The following is a 26,480-nucleotide window of genomic DNA, read 5'->3' on the forward strand; positions in this document are numbered from 1 at the left end:
GACAGATGGAGAAAAGGGAAGGAAAAGGAGGAAATGAAGCGGGGAGGCAGTGCCGTCCAGCATCAGAGGAGAAGCTCAGGCAGGAAGCTTGGGGACAGCTGGAGGGTGGTCACCAGCCAGGCTGTAGGGCACATCAGGGAGTCAGGGAGTCAACTGACACCAAAGCAAAGCCTCTGCCCCTGGCATTGCTGCCCTGAATGCCAGCAAGTGCCTTCTGCTCCTTTGCTGCTGGTTCTCCACAGTGGGCCATGTGCCAGATGAAAAATCCCCCCAGCCCAGCAGGCAGCAGAGATCTCCTCTGTGTCCAGGCTGTCCATTGTAATCATCTGGGGGCTCCTCAGAGTCAGCTCTGAGCTGTGGCAAAGGCCACTCATCTCCAGAATAACCCCCTGATTTTATGTAGGGTCCTTGAACCAGGAGGGTTGGTCCAATCTGTGAAAGGGAGATGAATCTGATCCTAAAGGCAGAAGAGGGAGCACTTCCCTAGGCAAGGAAAGGACATGAATTACCGAGCAGCAGATTCCAAACTTGAGGCTTCCCCCATAACTGTGGAGTTCAGACCTTAGGCCAGGCCAAGAAGCATCAATTCAAACTTGTTCCCTGTATGAATCCAGTTCTGTTGTCCCTCTCTTCTGCTGATTTCCACTAACTCCCAGCTCTGGGAGAAAAATGAGATCCCAAAATGCAGCTGAAGACTCTCCAGGTGTCCGTAGTTAACTCAGGAACAAGAGACAAAGCTGGGAAATCCATGTCCCAGGCAGGAGATGGAAGATGACATCCTCTCACCAGGGATTTAATAGACTATATAAGTGATATTCCTATAGCTCCTACACAACATGATCAGGGTTTTCAGATTAAAAGGACATGTAAGCATAAATTAATATTGTAAGCATGCAAAGAGCTCAAAATAAGGATTTAGCTTTTCCTCTCCTTGTGAAACTTTCTGAGGATCCACATGAAAATCCAGAGGTAGATTCATTCTGTAAATTTTGATCATTGATTACTTTCTGGTTAGGGAGGAAACAGAGCAATCATCTCAAAAGATGATTATGATGTTTATGTGGGCACCGTGGGAAATACTACAAGTAAGAAGACTTCCAGAAAGCTGTAAAAGCAGGCCTTAGAAATAGAAAGAACGGAAAACTTAGAACTAGCTGCAGCTGCAATGTCTGAAAGTAGGAAAAGTTACAATAGTACAAGCAAGCAAAGACATGAAACAATAGCTTGAGTTTTAGGCTTGGCTAAGATAGACCTAAAGACTGCAGAAAAAATGCTCAGCAAGACAGTAGAAGGTTTTAAGCTTAATAATGGTTTAGATAGAAGGTTTTAAGCTTAATTGTGTATTGCTAATAGAAAGCATACAAGCAAGCACTGTGTGAAGCAGGTGTACATGTGCTTTTAGTAATTGGCTAGAAAAATTGTGTGTAAGCTTTAGCAATGTACTATTGGCTAGAAAGTTTTTAAATGCTCTGTAACAGTGCCTTAGGTTGGAAATGGGGGTATTCTATTCCCATCTGTCAGAGGTGGGGCAGTTCTCTCTGTCCATGGGGCAGTTGTTTCTTTGTCTCTCCCACAGCCAACCCTCCCTCCAGGAGATCTCTGCTGTCCATGGCCACTGAGTGTCCCTGCAGGGCTGATCCAATCCCAGCATCCCATGGGGAGATGCTCCGCCCAGGGGAGGAGCCAAGCATTCCTGCCTGGATCCAATCTGAGCCTGGCACAGCACAGCAGCCTTTGCCCCCTGCACTGCCAGAGGAGCAGCTTTCTGCTGCCCTGCATGGCCAGAGGGAGCCCAGGCCCATCTGCAGCAGCCCTGGAGCTGCAGAGGAAAACTCCCCCCTTGTGCGGGATCCCTGCTGCAGCAGAGCCACAGCTGGCACTGCAGGAGGGCTGAGCCCCCATGGCATGGGGCTGGGACACCCCCTGACACACAGGGGGCAGGGCCTGCTCTCACTCTGACAGTGAATTGGTTTCTTTATTTGTACTATTGCATTTGTATTTTTAATTTTCCTAGTAAAGAACTTTTATTCCTGCTCCCATATCTTTGACTGAGAGCCTTTTAATTTCAAAATTATATAATTCAGAGGGAGGGGGTTTGCATTTTCTATTTCAGGAGAAGCTCCTGCCTTCCTTAGCAGACAGTCTTTTCAAACCAAGACACAAAGAAATCTTTGGCTCCTGCTGGTTGTACATCAGCTATTGTCATCTTCCAATTATCTCAACCACTTAATGAGGCTGCAGTAAAGCTCAAGGAACATCTCCCAGGCACTCCCATCCTGTTCATGAAAAACCCCAACCCAGGCACAGCCCTCCCAGCCCGGCTCCCTTCATGCCCAGCCATCCTTACCTCCGTAGCAGCAGCTTGGGGTGGTTCTTGCTCTCCAGGTTCTTGTCGATGAGGTCGGCCAGGAGCTGTTTGAGGACGTCGGTGGCGTACTCCAGCTTGCTCTGCAGCACCGTCATGATCAGCGAGGCCACGTTGCCGCGGTCGCGCATGGAGAAGCTGCGCTGCGACTCCAGCGTGCGGATGAAGGACAGCAGGAACACCTTGTTGTTGATGAGCTGGGCAAAGAGCTTCAGGCCCTTCTCCACACGCTCCTGACGGTAGCCAGGGACCTGAGCAAGAAGAAAGGGAGTTTCTCAGGTTTTGTGTTGCTGGAATGGCTCCTGAGGTATTCAAAGTCTTTTTTCGCAGCCCCGCGACCGAAGAAGAAGTCAGGATTCCTCAGCTCTGCTTTTCAAGGTTGTTTATTTTCTCTTTTCTATAACATTCTTTGACCTGCTGGGATCTGTCCAGCAGGTTGGGTTGTGGCACAGTCCCTGCCCTTGGGGTGGTGTTGGCTTTTTATACCAAGAACTAAGTGTACTTTATTTACAATAATTTTTCCACACCTATCACCTATGTTAGACAGTCTGTCTCTAAACCAATCCAGAAGTGCCACCATCACAGTAGAAGATGGAGGCTAAGAAGAAGAAGAAGGAGAAGCCCAGATTCCTCCATCTTGCCTCTTGAACCCCCATTCTAAATCCCCAAAATTCTACTTTTTCACCCTGTAACAAATTCACTATCATTCTACTCAAACCCTTGTGGCTTGTAAAGCCTCATACAAAGTTGGTAATTGTTTCCATGGGTTAAAATCAAAGGCACAGGTGTCTTTGACTCCATGCCAAGGTCTCTGAGCCCCTGCCAGGTTCTTGAGTCCTCCAGGGCAGCCAGAGGAATGTCCTGGGTCCCAACAGGAGTTTTTCCCTTTCCCTCATTTTCCCACTGCCAAATGTACTTTTGTTACTCTCTCTTTGCTCTCATCCCTCCAGCTCCTCCGCTACGGAAAGACAGGAAGGGAATTCATATATTATCTAAAGATTAGGAAGCCTGAGAAGACTCCCAGCCACGTTCAGATGATGTTTCCAGTTCTGTATTCCCCTCTCTGATCAGAACACCTGTGGCAGCAGCTCTCTGGCTGCAGAGAGAAACACAACTTTCCCAGGAATTGTTCTGGGAAAGGCTGTGAGAAGAACAGAGAAAAGAATGAGAAACAATTCTTATCTTCACTTGCTGCACCTGGTATTGTGAACGTGTGGAATGTGTTATGGAGATCTGTTTACCAAAGGGTGGTTTCTTAATTTGCCAATGGTGATGGTGTTTTAATTAGAGGACAAATTAGGTCTACTTGTAGTGACCTAAGGTATAAAAGTATGGGTTTCTTAATAAAGATTATTATAGTCATCCTTCTGAAATGCATGGGGCCTATGCTAGTTATTACCCAGCTGGGGTCCTACTTGTGTTAAAATGCCAAATTTGGGTGGTTATTAATTCATATATGCCTTGGTGACATGTGTTGCTCTGTGGTGAGACCCTCCAGCTTCCAAGAAAGGTTTTCAAGGGCTTTCAATACATCCAAAAGGGATTTCTGGTGCCTAAATGTGTCACCATGCCATGTTTTTATTTTAGTCAGACTGAAGTCTTACTCTGATTTCATCCAAAACTTCTTTCTCATTCCTGGAAGAATCCTGCTTGCAGAGGTGTGGAGTTCAGCTTTAGGGAGCTGGGAGAGGCAGCAAGAGAGTGACTGGGGAAAAGAGCCCAGGGTGAGGTTTTGAGGAGATGAAGAGAGGCAGTGAGGAAGTGGCTGAGATGGTGACCATGGAACTGGGCCTTGGTGTGAAGAGCCAGGCCAGTGAAGCTGTGAGAGCACACCCTGAGCTCCAGCAGAACCCCAGGGCTTGGGAGCTGAGCTGTTTTGGGAACAGTGATTGATAAGTCTCTTATTTCTCAGCTGTGAGAGACTGATGAACTCATTTTTATATGGAACAAATTATATGGACCTCAGTGCTGGATTCTGGGCTCCACAGAGGTCTTTTTGATCCTTCTGGCTCAAGGCAAAGATGGAACCTAAAAAGAGAACCCCAAACTCATCCCTCTACTTGCTGAAGCTGTTCCAGCCCTTGAAAACTTTTATTGGAAGCTGGAGGGTCTCACCACAGAGCAGCACATGTCACCAAGGCATATGTGAATTAATAACCACCCAAATGTGGCACTTTAATTCAAAATAAGTTGGCTTGCTTAAACAGACAAGCAGTGCAAGGCCTCTTATAGAGTTGTTACTTTTTAATTCTGGAAATTGGAGTTCTGAACTCTTTTTGCATCCAACAAATAAATTACTTCCTAAATAGATTGAGGCAACCAACCAACCAACAAACCACCACCACCCATCCCACCAATAATTATTTTTAACTCACTCACTTGAACATTTAATATTGTCTATCCCAGGGTTATTATGGAGAATTAAAACAAAATAACAAGAAAAGTATTTTGTGCTGCATCTGGAAGCAGTTAATTAGCAAATGAACTGGAAATAAGTAAGGCCTTCTCACTGTGGGATCTGTGCTGGGGCCTTTTGCAATAAATAGCAATTCCTTCTGGGTGCTACAGAGAAGGGAGCAGAATGGGAGCTGCCTTCACGTTGGTAGCCAAAGATGCTGACACAGAGAGAGCTGGTGAAGCTTTACAAAGGATTAAGGGGAAAAAAACCCCAACAAATGGAATGAAAGGAAGGAGAGATCAAAGGTGTTGGATTGGAACATTAGCTCAGTGTGTATCTACATAGGGGAGCATCCGTGCTAAGGCCTCTGCAGGGGTCAGATGCTGCTCTGTATCAGCTGGATGGGGTTAATGAATGTAGGGATGGAAATTGGCTTGGGGATGATGGAAATGTTTGTGTGTACACACATGTGAGAGGGAGGTTCAGCACCCCTCGTTCCTCCTTTGTTGGAGCTGCTCGTCCTGAGGGAAAGCAGCTGGAAGCCCCTCCAAATCTGCACTCCAAATCTGTATGGCAGCTACGTGTAACTCAGCCTCCTGCCCAGCCCCACCAGCCCTCCTTGCTGACAGATCAGGTTTTATAATGTCTCTCTCCACACAGTCGGGCGAATTTTGGCTCTTCCCCGTGTCAGGAGCAAAGGCGAGCAGGCATCTCTGATTACACAGCCAGCCAAGCGTGGGCCTGCCTGTGCCAGCTCCTGCTCCTCCTCCCTGCCAACCAAGCCCAGGCCTGGCCTCCAGCAATCTCCCAGGCCCATGCCAGAACCTCTCTGGAGCTCAGAGCCTGCCAAAGGCTTTGCAGAGAGCTCAGCCAACACCTTGGCCATGGTGTGGCTCCTGATTCTCCAGCCCAGGTATTCCTAGAGCAGAGCCTGTCCATCTGCCAGAGCCTGGAGCACATTTTAGCCTGGCAGACCTCACCTGAGCTCCCACCAAGCTCCTGTCACCACTCAGGTGATACAGGCTCTGTGTAGACCCCAAGGTTTGTGAACAATGTCTCACAAATCTCCATCCAGAACGTTGGGGTGGAGGAGGATGATGTGGGCAGTGTATGGACAGACCGACACTGTGTTTTCTGACCTCACTGAAAACCAGGATGCAGCAAAGGTGAACCTCCCTCAGTGGCAGAGGGTTATTTTTATAGGGGTGGGTTATTTTTATAGGGGTTGCCACAAAGAAAACCTGGCCTCGTAGTAGTGTGAGGGTCATGCAAAGCTGGATGGCACAGGCAAACATGCTCCTCTGTCACACAACAGGTTTTCCTTGCCCCTGCATGGCAGAAAATATTGAATCCAGTCTAAAACTCAAGCCACAGAAGAGTTAAGACCAAAGAGAAGCTTAATTGAATAGACCTATGATTTATGAGTTTTCCAAATAAGGGAGTAATCAAACAGAATTCAGCAGGTAACAAGTGACAGGATGAGAGGAAACAGCCTTAAGTTGTGCCAGGGGAGGTTCAGATTGGAAATTGAAAAAAATTTCTTAATTGAAAGGATGAAAGATGGTGTAACAAGCTGTCTAGGGGAGTTCTGGGATCACAATCCCTAGAGGTTTTCAAAAAGTGTGTGGATGTCACACAGGGGGACATGGCTTAGTGATGGAATTGACAGCTTTGGGTTGATGATTGGAACTGATGGTCTTGGAAGTCTTTTATGACCTAAATGATTTTATGATCCAATATGATCTAAGAAAACATCAAATATTTCAACCAGAATTTTAATAAGGACCTGTTTCACCCTTTATAAAGTCATCACATTCCTACCACTGACACAGAATCTCTGGAATTCAGGACCGAACAGGGAGGCATGAGAGGAGCTAGAAACCGGAAATGTTGTTGTTTTACCTCCAAATCCCTTAGGACTGGATGATCTTCAATGCCAGGGAAAAGCACTCTCATCGTGTAGGTTCGGTAGTCAAGGAAAGGGATCCCAGCTCCATCCAGGTCACTCGTCAGCTCATGGATGTCTGTCTGCAGCTCTGCAAAGGCTGGCACAAAAGCAGAACAACTCAGGGAGCAGTGAAAATCCAGATCAGCCTCACCAGAAGGGGAAAACTCTTGACCCTCATGAATGAGAATAAGGAATAAGGCAACATGTGGAGAGGAAGAAGGTGGATGAGAGCAGGGTCACCATTCCCCAGGGGCATGTGCCAAGGCTTTCTGTGGATTTTGAATTATCAATTCCAGTTAGGAGAGGATTGGGTGAGAGAAAGTCTGAACTTTCCTGAACTCTAGGATAGGGTGGAGAAAGTCTGAACTAAGTGAAAACAAGGAATGTCAGATTAGATCCAGGCTTGAGCCGCACCCACAGGGTTCAACACCGTGGTTCAACACTGTGATTTTGGCTCAAAGCTTTGTGACTGATGTCTCCCTTCTACCAACACTGACACAGTGTCATCCTGCCTCCCTCAGCCTACCTTCTTTGCACTCCAGGGCCACCCTGGACTCCAGGTTGTCCATCTGCATCTGCAGGCGCTTGAGGGTGAGGTCGCTCTCCCTGGACTTGCGCTTGTAGGCGATGAGCACGGCCACGATGAAGATGATGAGCAGCCCGCCAGCCACCGCGATGCTGACGATGGCTGGCAAGCTCAGAGGGCTGTCTGGGGAGATGTACACCATCCCTGGGGAAAACTCCATCCCTCCTACACGAGCCTGGAGGGAAAGAAGCAAAGAGCTGCACTGAGACTGTCAAACTGAGCAGGAGCACAGAGGAGCTCTGTCACCCTCTGGCTGAGGGTGAATGGTGACAGCCCCTTGTCTCTCAAGCCAAAAGGGGAGGTATTTGGATATGGAACAGCTTAAAAACACTTGAAATGATAGAATCACGTCTGTTGGCAGTCACTATGAACCCAGCCACAAAAGGATTTGTGGTGAGAGAAGTCACCGATCACAATTTCTCCAAATCAGTTTGGGTTTCATTCTGGACTTTTCATACCCCATCTTGATGTGTTGTGTGGGGCACTGATGTCACTCAGGCCCAAAATACACCCAGAAAACAGAGCTCAAGGTATGGTTTGATGGGTCCTAACCCCACAGTGGGGCAGAGGAGAGCTCACCCATTGAGTACAGTGGGACTGCAGAAATCAGAGCCACTATTTTCTTTTGACTCTCCCACCAGATAAAACTCTACTTGGGAGCCTCAGGGATAGTGAAGATCCACTACAAACCCCACAAAGCCTGGCCCACTCTCTTTACAGCCCCTATCCTAGCCACACATTGTCAGGGTGACTGCAGATGTTCACCAGTAGGAGCTGAACACAGCTTTTTGTTCTCCATCTACTTCCAGAGGTTTCCATAGCTGCTTCCAGCCTCTGGAAGAAGTAGCTGTGAAAGGGCCTTGGTTTTAACGACCAAGAAAGAAAGAAACCCTGCAAGCACTCCTGTTCTGAGCAAAATGTTCTGCTGAAGCCAGTTCCTTGGAGCCCTTTTTTACAACATGAACACCACTCCCAGCAGGAATCCCACAGGATACCACTGGCTTTAGGCTACTGCAAGGCTGTTCAAAGCTATTTGTAGAGTAGGCAAAGCTTGAGTGGTGGGAGGAAAGCTGTTCTGGCTGGACTGCAGTATAAAAAGGCTTCTAGGGCTGTGTTGTGGTTGGGAATGCTGGTTGGAGGTCAGCAGAAAGCTGGGAAGATGCCATGCAAAGAGCTTGAAGGATGATGAGCTCCATCACTTCACCCCAGCTGAGCTGTGTCACAGAGAGGCACAGCTGGCCCTGCACAAAGGGCAAACTCTAATTGCCAGGCAGAAATGCAATTAAGACCCCAGGAATGGCTGTTTCCTGCTCCCATTGCACCTGGGACCACTGCAGTGTGGAATTAAACTGTTTTCTTCCTCTGTTGTGAGGAACTCTCCCTCACATTTCCTCACGTTTCTCCCCCACACCCCAGCCTGGTGTTCAGCCTTGTCCTGCATCCCACTGGCTCTCAGTTAATCTCCAGCCTGCCTGCATTTACTAATCCCAGGGCTTCCCCCATCTCAGCTCAGGCACCTACTCAGGTTTCCTCTAGAGGCTGCAGAGGAAGAAACTGGGCCAGCTGGAGCCAGCAGAAGGGACTACACGGCATAATCATGAATTAATGAATTTTCCCAGGTGCTCTCCACCCTAACACTTTCTGAGACATGAATCTCAGTGACTTTATCATCTCCTAGAAGTCATTGCGGCCCCAGTTGCAGTCTCAGGGAAGAAGGTTGTTTTGCTCTACCACCAGGTGTAGGCTGCTCCTCAGTGGCCAAAGAGACACAACTACAATCCTCATGTCATGGACAAGACCAAAGTGAATGTCTAAAAACTGCTAATTTCCATCCATCCCGCTCATGCCATTTTGGGAGAGGACTGGAGAGATGAAATGTCCACAATGAAAAACAAAGCCAATCTTAAACTCATCTTGAAACGTAACAGTTTCAGAATGACCAATTGCTACCATGATACTAAGGGCTTGTAGAGCATTTTCGGTGGCCAAAGAACCTCAGACACACAGTTGGGATGCAGCAGTAATGAGTTTTCCCATCTATTTCAAGATAAAAGATCCAACTCACTCATAAATCCTGAGGTTTGTTGTTGGAACGTGGCCTGCTCAACTGAGAAAGCAAACTGCCAAAATCACATCCTAATCCATGCACTGGAAATTGTTCCCTTTTGCCCTAGACCGCTGTCCCAAAATTTTCTCACAGCTCGCACGCTTTCCTTCCGTCAGTGGATCAATAAATTGCTTAATTCTTTTCCATTTTCTCTTTCTCCAAGCCCTGCAGTCAGACGAGTCCATTCAAGGAATATCAGACTAGACTCAGACAACCCCAGTCCCAAATCCCAGTGCAGATCCATCCTCAAAGCTGAAAGAACAGCCCCTCTCCATGGGTGGGATTTCTCTCACCAAATATTCCGCGTGCACATCCGAGTTCAACACTGCAGCATGATTCCAGAGCCAACAAAGAGAAAAAACACTTTCAGGATGTGATTTTTGTGAGCTGCTCCCGACACTTTTGACATTGGGATGAGGCATTTCATTGAGTGAAAGTTCCCATTTTTCTCCATTCATGACAAGGGGATCTAAGCTCCAAAAAAGCAGATGTTCAAAGTCAGGCCCAGTGTGTTCCCCTTCAAAGGTGGTTTCATCACTGGGAAGGTCTCACAATCCACAAGTGAAGCTACCATGATCTGAGGGAATCTGGCTCTTGAAGAAGAAAGCCTATGAGGCTGCAGTGTTATTGTGAGCTTTTAAAAGAAACACAAGAAAATATGCACATGCAGCCCAACCTTTACTTCTTAATCCACCCAGTGGTTCTGGAGGAAGCGCATTTTATCTTCCTGAAGACTGACCATGAACCCACCAAAGAACAACAATCTGGCCATTTTTATAGACTATTAATAATGAATTTGTCTTAAATTAGACTAAATGTTCTAAATGTTTTCTCCAGTGAAGTCTTAGTGGCCGCCTGTAGGAGTTCAGGAGTTCTGAAGGAGTGTCTTTCCTGGTGCAAATAAAATTATCCCTTTAAGGATGAGATGAATCATGTCCTGACCTTCAGCTGCTGCATTTGACCATCTCTCCATTCATTATAAAGAGTTTGGTGCACTTTTCAGACTGTGTTAGAAACCAGCAACCCTTCAGATGTGTTCCACATCTTCCCTGCAGACCTTCTCTGGCATAGCCACTCATGGATTTTTCTCACATCTCTTTCTTTTCCTTGGAAAAACTTGCCTCTGGGTTTTAGTCAATCTTCTTTTTAACCATCACCCAAACCTTTTATTTCCTTGCTATTTTTTTTTCAAACACTTAACTCTGTCATTGTGTAAAAGACAGCTCAAAATCAGACAGCTCAAAAGAAGACAGATCAAAAGCATGTTGACATCAACGTGTGTCATTGCCACTGCTCCTTCACTTAGAAATAATCTGTGTTGCACCAGTTGATTCATTCCCATGGCTCCCACTCAGTTTATGCCACCTCATTTTGCAAGAAATGGTTTGTTCAACAATTTCCTCAAGGTCAGAGAGTAAATCTTTGGCAAAATCAGGAGGAGGAACTTCTATCAGTCATCCTGGGCATCAGAGAGATGATTTGATGCCTTAAGAAGGCTGAGCTAGAGCAGAGGCTGGGCAGAGTTCCAGAATAAAGCAGGGATTCATTCACAGGATCTCCTGTGGCTGCACCTTGAGCAGCACCAGAGCCCAGCCAGGGCTGCACCCAAGATGACCCAAAACGGCCCCAAAATGCACGAGCGCTGCCGGGGTCTGTCCCTGGGATCAGCTCTGCTCCATTTGCACCTTGCAGTTCATTGTCCCATTGCAGCTTTAGCCCAGGCAGTCCCACCCTGCTTGTTTTTCTCTCTCCAGCCCACGGGGTTTGTGCTCCTGGGCTGAGATTTGGGGCATTTGTCCTTGGTGCCCAGCTGGAGCAGGAATTGTTTTGTCTCCCTGCTCTGTGCACAGAGCTCACTATCCCTGAATGTGAAGCTCAGAACTGCACACTAAAGCAGCACAGAATGTGAAAAATAGAAAAGCTAAAATGTGAGGCATCAGTTTGTGTGAAACGTGGTCCCAGCCCGAGCAGCAGAGATGCTGTGCCATGCTGGAGGAGGCATTTTCCAGCCCTGGTTCCAGATGCAAAATCCATCCTTGAGCACCTCCATCATCTTCCAAGTTTCCCAGCAGTCCAGCATTCTCAAAAAAGGATTGTTTTTTAATCTTTGCTTCACTTAAACTGTCCAAAGCTGCAGGAGCATGGGAGTCTTCCCAACTAGTGCAGCCTGGCCAGATGCCATCATCCTGGATCCCCAGGGGTTGATTATTGCTCACCTGGCTTTGAGTTTTGTCTCCCCAGGATTGGCTTTGTCCGTCTCTGACTAACCATATGTTTAATCATATCCATGAAAATTACAGGGAACATTTATTGCCATGCTCAAAAGCTTTGGTTTTCACACAGAGAAAATCTCTCACTTCATTATTGCTCTTCTTGGAGAGTCTTAATGTGCTTTGCAATGAATCGAGAGTCATGGTGTATTTGCATGGCTGGAGAGGATTGTTGCCTCTATTTTCCAGATGACAAACTTTGGCACAGAGAAGTTAAGTAGCCACTACAAGGGATCCCAGCAGCAGCCACAAACAAGACCCAAAATGGTCATCATGAGCTCTGCTTCCTTCAAAGTTCCCAGAAAAATCTTTTTAAAGATCAAACTCTCTGAGTCTCATTGCACTGAAATAAATAAATAAATTAATATGTGACAGATACAGCTTTGGGAGGCACAACAGAAGAACAGGTTGTTCACAAGGAATGAGAAACACTGATGTCAGTTGTCAGCTTTTGTTGTTCCCACCCACAGCTTGGTACAACTCCAGGGTATTTGCTGATATGATGTTTATCAAGCACCAGCATCAAAGAATTCAAATTATTGAGAGGAAAGTGAAAAAAAGGAGTAAATAAATAAACGGTGAGAGGAGGAGAAGCTCCCTCTGATGTAATCACCAGGTCCATTCTTCATCCAGGAAGAATTTGTAGGAGCACACTGAGTTTTATAGAACTCAAAATTCTGGAGTCCAGTCACACTACTGTCCACATGCTGTTTTTTTGGGGTTTTTTTCTCTCTTACATAAAGGCAAATTTTAGTCACCATCCTGTCAACAAAGTGATGGGGACTGTGCTGAATTTAACACTTCCATGTAGGAACATGTTACACGTGATCTCACATGAGAATTCAAGGTTCATACAGCCCATACAAAAACAGAAGAGAGGCAAACTCTCCTACTGGGGTTTGATCATGAAAGGTGTCTCACTGCACACAAAGACCTCCAGGTCACTGTTCCACTGTTGTACCTCTCCAAGCTACCCTTGATGAGAATATTATATGAAGAAGGGGTCTTGATCTTTCTGGGAACTCAAGCAGTGATGCAAACCCCTTAGAGCCCTCTGCCAGCTCTCCAGCTCTGCTGTGCCCTCTCAAACCACCCAGGGAGAAGAGGCTGGGGGTCAGGCATCACTTACCATCACCTTGTGCCTCCCAATGAGGTTTGGGGACTCACAGAGGAGCTGCACGTCTGACACGGTCACCGCACAGGGCTTCTCCCCCACCAGCACGGTGTAGTTCAGCCTGGCATTGCCTCCTGCCACGGGTGGGATCAGATTCCTGCCCTGCACAGAGAGGAACATCACACCCCAAAAATAACCAAATAAACACCAGGAAAGAGTTTTCTTTCCCCCTCTGGTTCATTCTTGGGATGCAAGTGTTGATATTGCATTTGACGGGATCACTGACACTGCTCCAGGCCAGGTTGGATGGATGGGGCTTGGAGCAGCCTGGTCTAATGGAAAGTGTCCCTGCCCATGGCAGGGGGTTGGAATGAGATGGCCTTTAAGGTCCCTTCCAAGGTAAATATGATTCCATTATGACATTTGTAGCTCGCCATTTGCTCACACAGAGAGGAAAAGCCAATTTAGGAACTCACGCAGAGAACAGCATGAGTGGTCACAGACTCAAAGCATCACAACAGCCTGTCCTGCTCCTCCCTCTCTGCAGCTGAGTGGGAAATGCTCCATCTAAGTCCTGCACAATAAAGCCCTCACTAAACCTAGGCAGGTAAGCAAGTCAGACCCCTTTCCAAACATGCAAAATGCATCTGCAGGTAAAATAACCTCTTTGCATATTCACAGTGTAAAAATAGTGATACAGAAATGCTGCATCATAAAATTCCTTCTCTGTACTGCTGTGAAGTTTACAGAAATTTCAAGGGACTGATTTGGGTTAAAACAAAGGGAAGAGGAAGGTCTTGAATGAACAAGAAATGAAACAGAGTTGAGTATTTCATTATCAGCCACATTGCAAGGGTAGAAGATGTTCTCTGGTGAACAGCAGTGGGTGCAAATTTAGGCTGCACCCAGGGGTTTATAATTTTTAGTTATGATTGTGGGCAGTGCTTAGTGTTTGCTGATGGTGACTCTGATATAGTTGGAATGGAGGAATAGAGGAAGTTTCTGGGGTGGAATCAGGATGATTTATGGGGGTGCGGGCAGGCACAGAGAGGCAAGAGGCAGAATTTCAGTCCAGTCCTTGGTGCCCATCTCACCTTCAGGATGATGGGACTTCCAGGCTTCAGCTCCAGGATCCCTGAGGGATTGAAAACCTCAAAGATGGGGTTGGGGTAGTAGGTGAAGTTGGTTTTGTTGAGGATCAGCAGGGACTGCACATTGTCAAGGATGAAGCCAAACTCCTCCGGGCGCTCGGCGAGCTCAGACTGGTGATTGGGGTCCACAGCCAGAGCTGGGGCCTGGCAGGTCATCTCTGTGCTGTTCTGCACCTCACAGTTCTGGGGAAAAAGAAACCCAAAATGTTTATGGGAAATAGGCACCCTGGCAGGTCATCTCTGTGCTGTTCTGCACCTCACAGTTCTGGGGAAAGAGAGACCCAAAACAAGGAGTGTTTATGGGAATAGGGACCTTGGCAGGTCATCTTTGTTCTGCACCTCACAGTTCTGGGGAAAGAGAGACCCAAAACAAGGAGTGTTTATGGGAATAGGGACCTTGGCAGGTCATCTTTGTTCTGCACCTCACAGTTCTGGGGAAGGAGAGACCCAACACAAGGAGTGTTTATGGGAAATGCCCCCACCCTTCCTGGTGGGCAGGTGGCTCTCAGGGAGACGGAGGAGCAGACTCCCATGGGTTATTCCTATCTTATTCCCCACCACACAATCAAGGTTAGGAAAGCCTTGCTGGGGCAGGTGTGTGGAGCAGTTTGCACTTCAACAGGGCCTCCTGTGCCTCTTGAGAGAGCTCAGACTCTGTTGCCAGTGTCAGAATCTTCCCCTGACTTTGTTTCCTTCTGGAAACAGAAGATTCTTCCCTTATTTTTTGCACAGCACAGATTAGTCAAAACCTTGCTACCACCTTGCAATCAGGTCTCTCACTCTGGTTGTTTTTCCAAAAGTGTTTGTGCAGTGTATGCTCAGTTGTGCTCAGTTTGGATATCAGGTTACCTGAAATGAATCCCAGCAAGCTGGAGAAGCAAAAACAAAAGGTGAAGGTCTCAGAAGACCCTGAAATTTGGTTCCAGCCCTGCCAAAAACCTTCTTTTTTGTGTGTGTGTTTTTCAGGGATGGGGTAATACTTATGGAAACAAACCATGCCCTCTTTTTTGGGCTGCGATAGGAGATTTCAAGCTGCAGATGTGTCAGCCAGGCCCTGTCCCCAGCGTGGCATGTCCCCTCCTACTGGAATATTACCAATATTCCAGCTCTGCAGTCATACTCACATTGACATGCTCCTTTCCACCGTGCTTTGCTCGGATCTGGGGGTTTTGGATGAGGTCCAGGTGAGTTCCCCACACAGCAATGGGAGTGTTGCCACTGGAGAATAAGAAATGGAATTAAAGAAGAAACCCAGGTGAGGGATGTCAGAGCTCATCACACCAGGAATGGGTGATCTGTGTTCCTAAATGTTGGTGGCAAAGTGTCTGACCACACCTCATAGTCCCTTAGAGAGGGAAGGAAGAACAACACAAAAAGTTTTCATTCATTCATAAGGGGAGAAATAAGTTGTTGGGAAGGATGAAATTTTGACAAGAAAGTCTCACAGATATTTATGCTTAGCAAAAAGATTTTTAAACGTAGAGTCTGATGAAGGAATAAAAATGAAAGCAAGTTTTGATCTAGAAGAAAAGAATTGCTAAGCCAGTCTTACTGGATAACCAAGGAGGCAAAGGGTGTGTTAGTTAGAAGGGGTTTTTATGGCTTAGAGCAAAGGATAAACCCACCCCAAACAAGAAGATGTTTTTACCAAGCACAAAGAGAGCACAGGCAAACAAGGCAGCAAATGGTGCAAGTAGAAAAAAGGTCTCAGAATTTCCCACTGCAAGAAAACTGAAAAACAACTTCTAGCTTAAACTGTAATGCACTGACTTTGAGTGACTGGAGAACAGTAACATGAATATGGTAATTACAGTAGTTATGATGGGCTATAGATAACAGTTCAGGTATAGATTGGTTCTACTGCATGAAGATGCTCAGCAAAGAAAAGTCTGTAATGCATTGTGACCAAAACCAAAGGGGCTCTAGGCCTGCCTGCAGCTGGAGCTGACAGCTGTGGGCACAGCTCTGTCACCCACCCTGGGCTGCTGTGACACCTTGGATACAATAAACTGCATTTTGGATACAATAAACTGCATTTTGGATGCAATAAACTGCATTTTGCTGAAACTGCCATGTCAGGCAGCCTCTGGGTATGGATGCAGGGCTGGTACAGCAGGAGGTAGGGGCAGAGTGAGCCAGGGCTGAAAGGAGAAGAGATGTCCAAGAAAGCAAAACCTTCACCTGTCAGGGCTCCCACAGCCAGGACAGGAGGAGGATTTGCCATCAGCACACAGCCCCATCTCTGATGGTTTCCCAGGGTGGACAGTGCTCTCAGCAGTTTCAGCACTTGCCTCTATAACTCCCTTTGGAAACTGTCCAGGATGCAGTTTATTTCCTGCTGGGAAAGGGAGGCCACGCAGAAATCAATGGGGTTGTGAGAAGAAAGCTCAGAATCCCTTTCCTGCCCCCAGGTAAAGCTGCACGTACAGGAAAGGTGAGGCATGTGCATTATAAATGAGGAAACACCAGAGAATAAACACCCTAGGAGGTAGAAGGCAGCAATCTCCCCCGTTTCTGACCTTTGTTTTCAGTGCTCCTGATTGATCTTCCATTATTAACCAGCCGGGGAGGCAGGAGTGAATGCAGACACACACAGGAGAGCTGCCAGGTTTGGGTGAGCTCTGCTCCAACCCCTCCAGTGGTGCCCACACCGATGAACCAAACACTTTTGGGGTTTATCCAGAGAGAATTGGCACAACCACATCTCTCAGCGGATGTTGGGGGACACTTCTCCGGGAGGCTCCTTGTGGTCTTTCCCTCAAGGGCTGGACTGGTCCATGCTTAGGGCAATATTTGACCTTGAGTTTTGCAGAGTATCTCAAGTTTTTTCTCTCTGAAATATCAGCTATAATGGGAAATTTTACTGTGCAAACTCACATATTGCTGTTTCTATAAGATCTGGATGAGTTTTTTTGAATGCACAAGGGATCCTGATGAATTCACATGTCTTACAAAAGACCTTCCCTGCTTTACAGAAAAAAATATCCTCTCTCCAAAATTCAGCTTCCATGTAAAGATTCCTGACATCATCCAGGGAGAATTCTTCAGAACCCAGAAGTGTATAAACCAAATTGCTCTTTCTCCACTGTCCTGGGTCTTCTGAATATTGGCTGTGAGCCTTTATGTTAATAATAAAAATATAATTTTATTGCTATTATTGTATAATTTAATAATAATATAATTACTACCATAAATAATATATATATTATATAGTACATATAGTATATATATTATATATTATATATATTATATATATTATATATATTATATCTAGTACATATAGTATATATATTACATATTTTATTTATATATATATATATATATATATATATATATATATATAATATATATATATTATAATTAATCTCTGCTGATTCAAACTAGAAGGGATTTTATATCTTTACCTGGCTGAAAGTTTTATGTGTTCCACAAAACTCCAATGTGTGAACACACCTACAGGTATGTGTGTCTATATACAGACAAATCCTTTTATTTAATCAACTAAATCTGTGCACACAGCTTTAAACCCACGAGTTAAATATCCTCTATTTGGGTTGGAATCTGAGCTTGCAGCTCAGACCACAGGTAATAAACACAGACACAGCACCTGACCAGAGAGAGGGAAAGAAAAAATGGAAAGCAGTTTTTTGTTTGCTGAAGACTTAAAATCGCCCCCAAACCCTCTCTGGCTTGAAAATAAAGGAAATAAAACTGTTTCTTGCCTTGAAAATCACTGGCCATTGGCATCTGGATGCTGAGCCAGGTGGGAGCAGAGCCTGGAGACCTGCTGCTGCCCAGCAAAATAACAGAGGTGCCAAAAGCCCTCAGAATTTAACAGTTTATTGCCCCAAAAGACCCTGAGTATCATTTTATGCCTTCAGACTCAGGTAATTGCTGGATGTAACTCAAATCAAACCCAGATCAAAAGTATTAATGGAGGTCATAAAATTTTATTTACTTGCCAACCCAGCGTGACTTTTTTTTTTGCTATGGAAATAAATTAGCAGTAATGTTTTCTTTATTGTTTTGAAAAAATAAAGGTTTTAAGCCAGGCTTGCTGCATTCCTTCACTGGTTTTGCAAAGCTGGTTTAGTGGCAATCATCTCTCCCTGGGAACAGCTCAGCCCCACAGTTATAGCACCTAAAACTGTCCCTGACACCACAAATCCCCATGATAATCCTGGATAGTCCGTCTTCTCTCTCGAGGGTTGTGCACCTTTGGAAGGACTCAAAAGTGCTTAAGAAGGAGGATGAAATTGGAGAGGTCTGGTTAAAAATGCTCAAGTTGATGCTTCCTGATTTCAGATGAAGAAAGCAAAGGGGAGAGATTGTACCCCAAAATGCTCCATCCCTGGAAATGCTCAAATAATCCCTGGAAGTGTTCAAAAGCTGTGTGGATGTGTCAGCTGGGGACACATTTTGGTGGTGAAAATGTCAGTGCTGGGTAAAGAATTGGAGACAATTATCCTAGAGGTCTTTTCCAGCCTTAATAATTCCATGAGTGATGAGACATGTGCAAGTCCAAGCCATCCATCCCAGCAGCAACATACCCCACAAATAACCTAGTACTCCCTAAACAAACATCTCACCCTTATTTCCATTTTTATGGGATTTTTAGGATTTGGGATGGGAGATCCCATCCATCCCAGCAGCTACACACCCCACAAATAACCCAGTACCCTCTAAACAAGCACCTCACCCTTATTTCCATTTTTTCTGCGATTTGGGATGGAAGATCCCATCAATCCTAGCAGCTACACACTCCACAAATAACCTAGTCCCCCTAAACAAGCACCTCACCCTTATTTCCATTTTTGGGGGATTTGGGATGGGAGATCCCATCCATCCTAGCAGCTACATACCCCACAAATAACCCAGTACCCCCTAAACAAACTCCTTACTCTTATTTCCGTTTTTCTGGGATTTGTTATGGGAGATCCCATCCATCCCAGCAGCTACACACCCCACAAATAACCCAGTACCCCCTAAATAAACACCTCACCCTTATTTCCATTTTTGGGGGATTTGGGATGGGAGATCCCACCCATCCAGCCATGGGACACAGAGTCCCTGCGCCTGCAGGCTGGGCAAAGCTGTGCTGACACACCTGAGGCCAGAGAGGAAGAGGAAGGTCCCTGTGCTGCAGCTTTCCAGGGGATTTTCAGGAATTCACTCTCCTAGGCTGTCAATCTTGCACCTTTTTTTAAGCAGCACTGAACTGGCTTTCTAAGGGAGTAAAGTGATTTCTCATTTCACTGATAACCTGGACTCTGACTGGAAATAAAAGCCCCAAATGGAAAATCCTGACATTAAAGCTTCAAGCCCAACGTGCAAAGACTCAATCCGGCTAAATCAGTAAATTCCCTCACGGTAATTAAAGGCACTAATTGATTTGTGAAAACATGTTTGGGATGGGAGCTGAAGTGGGGGGATTTACAAGCCCTGCTCCTAATCCCCAGGGACTCCAATCAGTCCAGTTTGACAGGGAAGCAGAGAGCTGCCTGGATGAATGAGGGGAGACTAAGATTTCTTATTTTGTATCTTTTCAAGGAAATACCAGTGCATTTAATGACCAAATTCTCCCTTCCTGAGGCCATTCCTCCAGGCTTCTGAGAGTTTGGGCATCACTTTGATGCTTTCCACAACCAGGGCAAACGCTTCTCTCAGGCACCTTCATGTGAACCCTGTGAATCCACCAAAGCAGCATCAAGGGGGTGAGGAGAAAAAGGGATCCCTAACGAGGAGAAAGGCTCTTGGATGGGGCAGGGAGCAGGGCTCCCTTTGTGTTTCATCTCAGGACAGAGCCCTGGGGCTTCCAGGCACCATGGCCAAGGAGGCAGAGCTTAGTCCTGAGGCATCAAGGCCATGAAGGCTGTGGGAAATGTAGAAATTTCAATTCCATTGAAGCTGTGTGAAATACAGGAATTTCAAATCCATGAGGGCTGGAGGAAATGTAGAAATTTCAGGTTCGTGAAAGCTGTGGGAAATATAGGAATTTCAAATCCATGAGGGCTGGGGGAAATGTGGGAATTTCAAGTCCATGAAGGCTGTGAGAACTGTAGGAATTTCAAGTCCATGAGAGTTATGAAAAATGTAGAAATTTCAAGTCCATGAAGGCTGTGAGAACTGTAGGAATTTCAAGTCCATGAAGGCTGTGGGAATTGTAGGAATTTCAAGTCCATGAGAGATATGAAAAATGTAAAATTTCAAGTCCATGAAGGCTGTGAGAACTGTAGGAATTTCAAGTCCATGAGGGCTATGAAAAATGTAAAATTTCAAGTCCATGAAGGCTGTGGGAATTGTAGGAATTTCAAGTCAATGAGAGTTATAAAAAATGTAGAAATTTCAAGTCCATAAAGGCTGTAGGAAATACAGGAATTTCAAGTCCATACAGGGTGTGGGAAAGGCAGGAATTGCAGCTTACAAACTGTGAGAGAATGAAATGGTTCTTGGCTTAAATATTGATAGAATCATGGAAAGCAGTCCCACCCTGCTTGTTTTTCTCTCTCCAGCCCACGGGGTTTGTGCTCCTGGGCTGAGATTTGGGGCATTTGTCCTTGGTGCCCAGCTGGAGCAGGAATTGTTTTGTCTCCCTGCTCTGTGCACAGAGCTCACCATCCCATAATATGAAGCTCAGACCCACACACTAAAACAGCTCAGAATGTGAAAAATATAAAAGCTAAACTCTGATGGAGTGAGCTGGGCTGGTGCAAAAGGCAGCTATGTTGACTTAGAAGGTGTAAAAAAACTCATGATCCACCACGTTCCATCATCCAGGTGTCCCTGATCTACAGCTTTCCATCATCCAGTGGGAAACTCCCTGCTGGGTGTTCCCACCTGAGTATAAACCCAAGAGAGGTTGTGTTCTGGGGATTTTCTTCATCGTTTCTTTGGGATGCCCCTTGGCCTCTGATGGATCCAGTCTGTGACCATCACTTCAACTGACAGACATCAAAATTGCAATGACCAAGTTCTGTGGAGTCTATGATGAGGTGCAATCTTTCTACTCTCATCCTTTCCTTTTCTTCCTTATGCTTTTTCTTATGTGATATTTTAGGCTTTTGTATTTTCATATTGCTGGAGATAATAACAACCAGAATGGCTTTGTAGCTGCTTTCCCTTAAAACCAAATTGTTCTAAAATAAACCTATATATATATAAAATATATATTATATATTTACATACATATATATCTATATCTATATATGTGTCTATATCTATATATGTGTCTATATATCTATATATCTATACATATATGTATATATATTTTTTTACATATCTATTATATTATACAAACACTAATCATTCAGTGTCATTTCACTCTAATCCACCCTGAGGGATCTATTGGCTCTGGAAAGTATCACTGCACAAATTCTTGGTGGACACAATGCTTGGAATTCAGTTTTCTACACCAAGGGCCAAAGTTATCAGGGCAGTGCTCCTTTAAAAAACCACGGGAGTTGGGAGAAGGGTTTTCCTGGGATTCTCACCTGAAGATGCTCCACTCAGGCTCGATCCTCAGGATGGTGGGATCCTCTACATATTCATAGTGCAGCTCTTGGTGTATCTTGGCCTTGTCCACTCTCACAGACACCTTCACCTTCTCAAAGCCTTCATAGGAGGCCGTGGTGTTACAGACAATGTGCTTGGTGGATCTCCTGGGAGGAGGAGAAAGTAAATGTGAACCAGCAGCAAAATGGTGCCAAAAAGAGCCCAGATATTTATTCTCACGTCCTGTGGCCCAAACCTGTGCACTGAAGAGGTGGAACTCAGTGTGTTCCTGTAGCAGTCTCTGGGGAAGTGGCATTGCCTTTTCACTGCGTTAAACAAAACCACAAGAGCCCTCATCTCTCAGGACTCAGAGTAAAATCTGAACCCCAAGGGCAGTCCAAAGCAGGCCTCTCTGCAGAAGTATTTCTCTGTGATTAAACATTTGATGGATGTTTCCTTCCTGCCTGCAGACATGTGCAGCAGCAGCTCGTAAAAAGGGTGTTTGCACCTCAGCTTTGCAGCCTGGGATCATAAAGTTTGCTTTGCATTAGGACTGTAAGTCTTGTTTTAAGTGCAGTTTGCAGCATGCCTGGGACCTCTGGAAGTGCTAATACAGTGGGAAGCATTTTACGATTAAAGAGGATTCTGCATAAACCTTTCCTTTTTGGCAGGGCTCAAACCCAGCTCCAGGTCTGCGTTTCTTTCAAAATGAGTCAAAAATCCGGGCACTAAACATTCTCAGACTTCCCAGTCCTGTGATTTGTGATGCAAATCACAAAGCCTCACCTTATGCCCCTAAAATGGGAGTGTAAGCCACCTCCAATGACTGCACCCTCCAGGTGCCCTCTGAATTCCCCCAAAAGACAGTGCTCAATCCCTCCTAAAATTCCCCAGCCTTCAGTGAGCATCTCCAAGCAGCTGTGGCTCCCACTTGGCATTTCAAATCACAGCCTGTGACTTCACCCTGCTGAATTTTGGATGCTGGATCGCTCCACAGCCATGACAGGCTGCTAAAGAGGATCCCCACAGCCAGGAGAGGGAAGGGCATTGCCCCAGGGCAGTGCTCCCAGGTCTCCTGTGAATGAGCTCTTCCTCTGCCAAGGACATATTTGGGAGAAATGTGCCAACTTCATCTTCAGCCCCCATCTCTACTGGCAGCAAAATGTGTTGCTCTGGGTAGTTTGGAGCTGCAGGAGCTCCTGGGAATGGGATTCAGGCTCATTCTCACAGGGATCAGGGAACATCCAGCAGGTAACACTGACATTAAGCCTCTCTGAAGCGCCATTGAGCAGGAGCCAACACGGAGCTGAAATGTTGCAAATCATCCATTTCTTAGCACTACAGGACTATTCTGGGATAAAAGGGAGGTGGTTTAGTACTTCGAACTGATGTTGTCAGATTTTCTTTGTCACCTCCACTAAAGCAGGGACATGAAAATGAATCTTTTAAACGACACACTCCCAGAGCAAGTAGCAGAGCGCAGGACCGTGGAGAATTGTACTGAAATCTGACAAGAGGCCACGGGAAAAAGCACATCAAATACTAGTCAAAACAATGAAATAAATCCTATTTTCTTTCCCCAAAACATGGCCAGCAAGGCTGTGCATGTTGCAGAATGCACAAGTCCTGTTGCAGCAAAGGAGGCACTTGAGGGACAAGGTGTCAGGACTGCAGGAGAAGTTTCCTGCCTTTAATTGGCATTTAATCTTTCACACTCAGGCATGAGCAGCAGGAAGGGCTCATCTGTACCTGTAGAAGAGGCAGGGCTGTCTCCCAAAGGTCACAATGACATTGCTGCCAGCGTTGAGGTTGTTGCCTGTGATTGTCACCTGGGTGCCACCCGACACTGGTCCTCGCTTCGGCTTCAGGTCAGAGAGGGTCAGAGTCTGTGGAGGCAAAGGGAGGTGTTGGAGACACAGCACAGGGACCTTCCCTCTCCTGTTAGTGCTGGAGAGAGGGAGGCACCCCCAAGGATTAATCAGGGTAATTCTGAAGTTGGCCACATCTGGCTGATAAAGGAGCCTGGAGTGACACCAGACCTGTCAGAGACTCCCTGCTCGAATGCCAGCTTGGTGGGATGAGTTCAGACCCAACCCCAGTCTGTTCTCACTCCTCCAAAACGAGATCTGCCCTTGTACCCACTCAGAAATAATCCCACAAAGACAGGTCCGTGCCTGGAGCACTCTGGGTCACAACCTCTCATCTCCACTGCTTGTTTGGCACAGACCAGGGCTCCTTTTGCTGTCACACACCACCAGCTCTGCAGGATAACTCAGGCAGTGAACTGGTTTGATTGCATCTGGATGGGGAATCTCCACCTCCAAACTGTGCAACTCACAAGTGATGAAAATTGCTTGATTTTGAGAAGATCACTCAACTTTATTGATTCTCAGAATCACAGGATAGTTTGAGTGGGAAGGGACCTCAAAGATCAGCCAGTCCCACCCCAGCCACGGTCAGGGACACTTTCCACTATCCCAGATTGCTCCAATCCCTGTCCAACCTGGCCCTGGACACTGCTAGGGATGAGGCACAGCTTCTTTGGCTTCACCACTCTCACAGGGAACAACTCCTTCCCAATATTCCATCCAACCCTGCCCTCTGCTAGTGGGAAGCCATCCCCCTTGGATGGAGGAGAGCTCAGCCGAACACCTGAGTGTGCTCTTGCCTCTCCCACACAGGATCCCAGAATCACTCCAAGGTCATCCAAGTCCAGCCTGTGACCCATCCCCACCCCGACAACCAAAACAGAGCTCATTCTTTGAACACCTCTAGGGATGGGATTCCATCACCTCCTGGCGCAATTCCAATATCCAACAACCCTTTCCATGAAGAAATTCCTCCTGATGTCCAACCTGGACCTGCCGTGGTGCAAAATGCTCACACACGACCCTAAATCTTTCTCTTTTCTGACCTGGATGTTGAGACAGCCTTGAGCTGTCCTTCAGTGAGACATGGTGGTGCTTCTCTGAAATGCCACAGCCTCAGAAGCAGCACTGCCCCCTGAACACCTTTTCCCTTTTCCTGCTGATTTTCTGAGCCTCTTTTCCCAGCCTAACACAGTGTTCTGTTAATATATCAAAAAGGGCCACAATTCCTTTAGAGGCCTCAAATCTCAAAACTCTTTTTCTTACCTTGCCACCCTCCCTTCTTCCCCAAATCAAGATAAAATACTCGCACTCTGAAGGCACAGATCACCCTGTTACCACAATGCAGAGAGGAGACATCAATATTCAGGGAGAAATTTGGTGTTACAGTTTATTCTTTCATTTGCATTTTAATAGAAAAACTTTCCATTCAGTCCCAAGTGAAAAGCTACTATATGCATTTAAATGAAGATTATTTCTTTCCCCCTCTCTTTAAGAATGATGACACAAGTGCTTGAAGCTCTCAGCTCCTCTGAGCGAGCAGGTACATCATGCAGTCACCTTATTGAGCTTTGGAGACCATTAATCCATATTTATAAAACCACCTGACACACACCACAGCTCCCACTCTCACACACACAGAGCCACCTCTGTTCCCAGGCCCCTCTGGTTTAATCATTTTGAAAAACAGCGGTAAGATTTCCATTTTTCCATTTTGCTCCTGTTCTAAATGCAGCTCTTGCAGGAAGGGCAGAACATGAAAACCAGACTTACAGCTCTGTAGAAGGATCTGCTGTCAGAGCTGGGCACTTTGTGTGTTTAAACCTGGCTGGTTTTCACCTGATGGTTTGGAAGCTGGTTTTATACTTAGAATCATGGAATTTTTGAGGTTTTTGAAGGACCCCTATGATCTGCTAAGTCCAGGCTTTAACCCACAACTAAAGCACAAGGTCCTCCCTGAGCCTCCTTTGCTCCAGGCTCAGCCCCTGCCCAGCTCCCTCAGCCCCTCCTGGTTCTCCAGACCCTTCCCAGCTCCCTCAGCCCCTCCTGGTTCTCCAGACCCTTCCCAGCTCCCTCAGCCTCTCCTGGTTCTCCAGACCCTGCCCAGCTCCCTCAGCCATTCCTGCTGCTCCAGACCCTTCCCCAGCTCTGTTCTCTTTCCTGAGGGGCTCAAAATCCAGGATTTGAGGTGGGGTCTCAGCAGTGCCAGCAGAGTGGGGTGGGCACTGCCCTGCTCCTGCTGGCCATACCATTCCTGATACAACCCAGGTGGCGTTGGCTTCTTGGTCACCAGGACACACCTGGCCTTATGTTCAGCCACAGGTCCTTTTTCATTGGGCAGCATTCCAGCCATTCTCCAAGCTTGGAGTGTGATTTTCTGGGAATATTCTCTACCATTGTCTTTAAATGGGATAAAAAACCACAGGAAGAGTATGGAAATGCAAAGGATGCACTTCAGTACTGCTCATTTATATTTTGGGTACCACCTCAAGCTTTGATAGCAGCTCCCTTATTGATGGAAACCTCCACCAAGTGCAAATTCCTGCTGACCTTGATGGCTGGCAGAAAATGGGTTGGGAATGGCCAACCTGGTGCCCAAAGCCCACACAGCACCACTGCAGCAGTATCTGATTCAAAAATCATAAAGAATATCTGAGTTAAAGACCCAAAAGAGCTTTGTCTCACCCCTGGGTGGGCTCCCTGCCCTCTCCTGGGGGTAGATAAAGCAGCCATGGCATTTTGAGGATCCTCACAGGCCACAGCCACACCAGGAAGGCTCCTTGGCAAAGCCCTGCTGTGCCTGGAGCCAATCTTACAAATGGGTTTGTGGCTCAGCTTTTAAAGGTGTGATCAGCCTTAAATTTTTCACAGTGGCCTTCCTGAATATTGCACAGCACATTCACAGCAAAACTCCAGATTATTCACCATTTCCTCGCTGGTGGAAGGTGGTGGAAAATGCAAAGAGAGTCTTGTGGATAGGCTGGAGAGTGACAACGAGGGAAAGAGGACATGAAATTTTCTGCATTTTTCAGGATGTTATCTACTTTCTTCAGCTTCCCAACCCTTTCTTTCCTCCAGCATCTCCTGCACACAGGTTTTCCACAGAGAAGCACCATCAGAGGTGGGTCTAAACTGTCCCCCATGGAGCTTGTCAGGACCTTGGTTCCTATTCCATTCCTCCT

General features: G+C 46.3%; 1 protein-coding gene across 1 annotated transcript in view; it reads right to left on the bottom strand.

The window, feature by feature from the left end:
- PLXNA4 (plexin A4) overlaps positions 1 to 26,480 on the bottom strand; it is a 470,405-nt gene that overhangs the window by 43,269 nt on the left and 400,656 nt on the right. The window contains exons 14-21 of the mRNA XM_058804666.1: positions 23,180 to 23,316; positions 21,430 to 21,597; positions 15,064 to 15,157; positions 13,883 to 14,122; positions 12,804 to 12,950; positions 7,238 to 7,472; positions 6,666 to 6,808; positions 2,348 to 2,616 (exon numbers count right to left, since the gene is read on the bottom strand). Coding sequence (XP_058660649.1) covers positions 2,348 to 2,616; positions 6,666 to 6,808; positions 7,238 to 7,472; positions 12,804 to 12,950; positions 13,883 to 14,122; positions 15,064 to 15,157; positions 21,430 to 21,597; positions 23,180 to 23,316 — 1,433 coding nt within the window. The remainder of the gene's footprint in view (positions 1 to 2,347; positions 2,617 to 6,665; positions 6,809 to 7,237; positions 7,473 to 12,803; positions 12,951 to 13,882; positions 14,123 to 15,063; positions 15,158 to 21,429; positions 21,598 to 23,179; positions 23,317 to 26,480) is intronic.

The sequence above is a fragment of the Ammospiza caudacuta genome, chromosome 5 (genome assembly GCF_027887145.1).
Source record: "Ammospiza caudacuta isolate bAmmCau1 chromosome 5, bAmmCau1.pri, whole genome shotgun sequence".
Lineage (NCBI taxonomy): Eukaryota > Metazoa > Chordata > Aves > Passeriformes > Passerellidae > Ammospiza > Ammospiza caudacuta.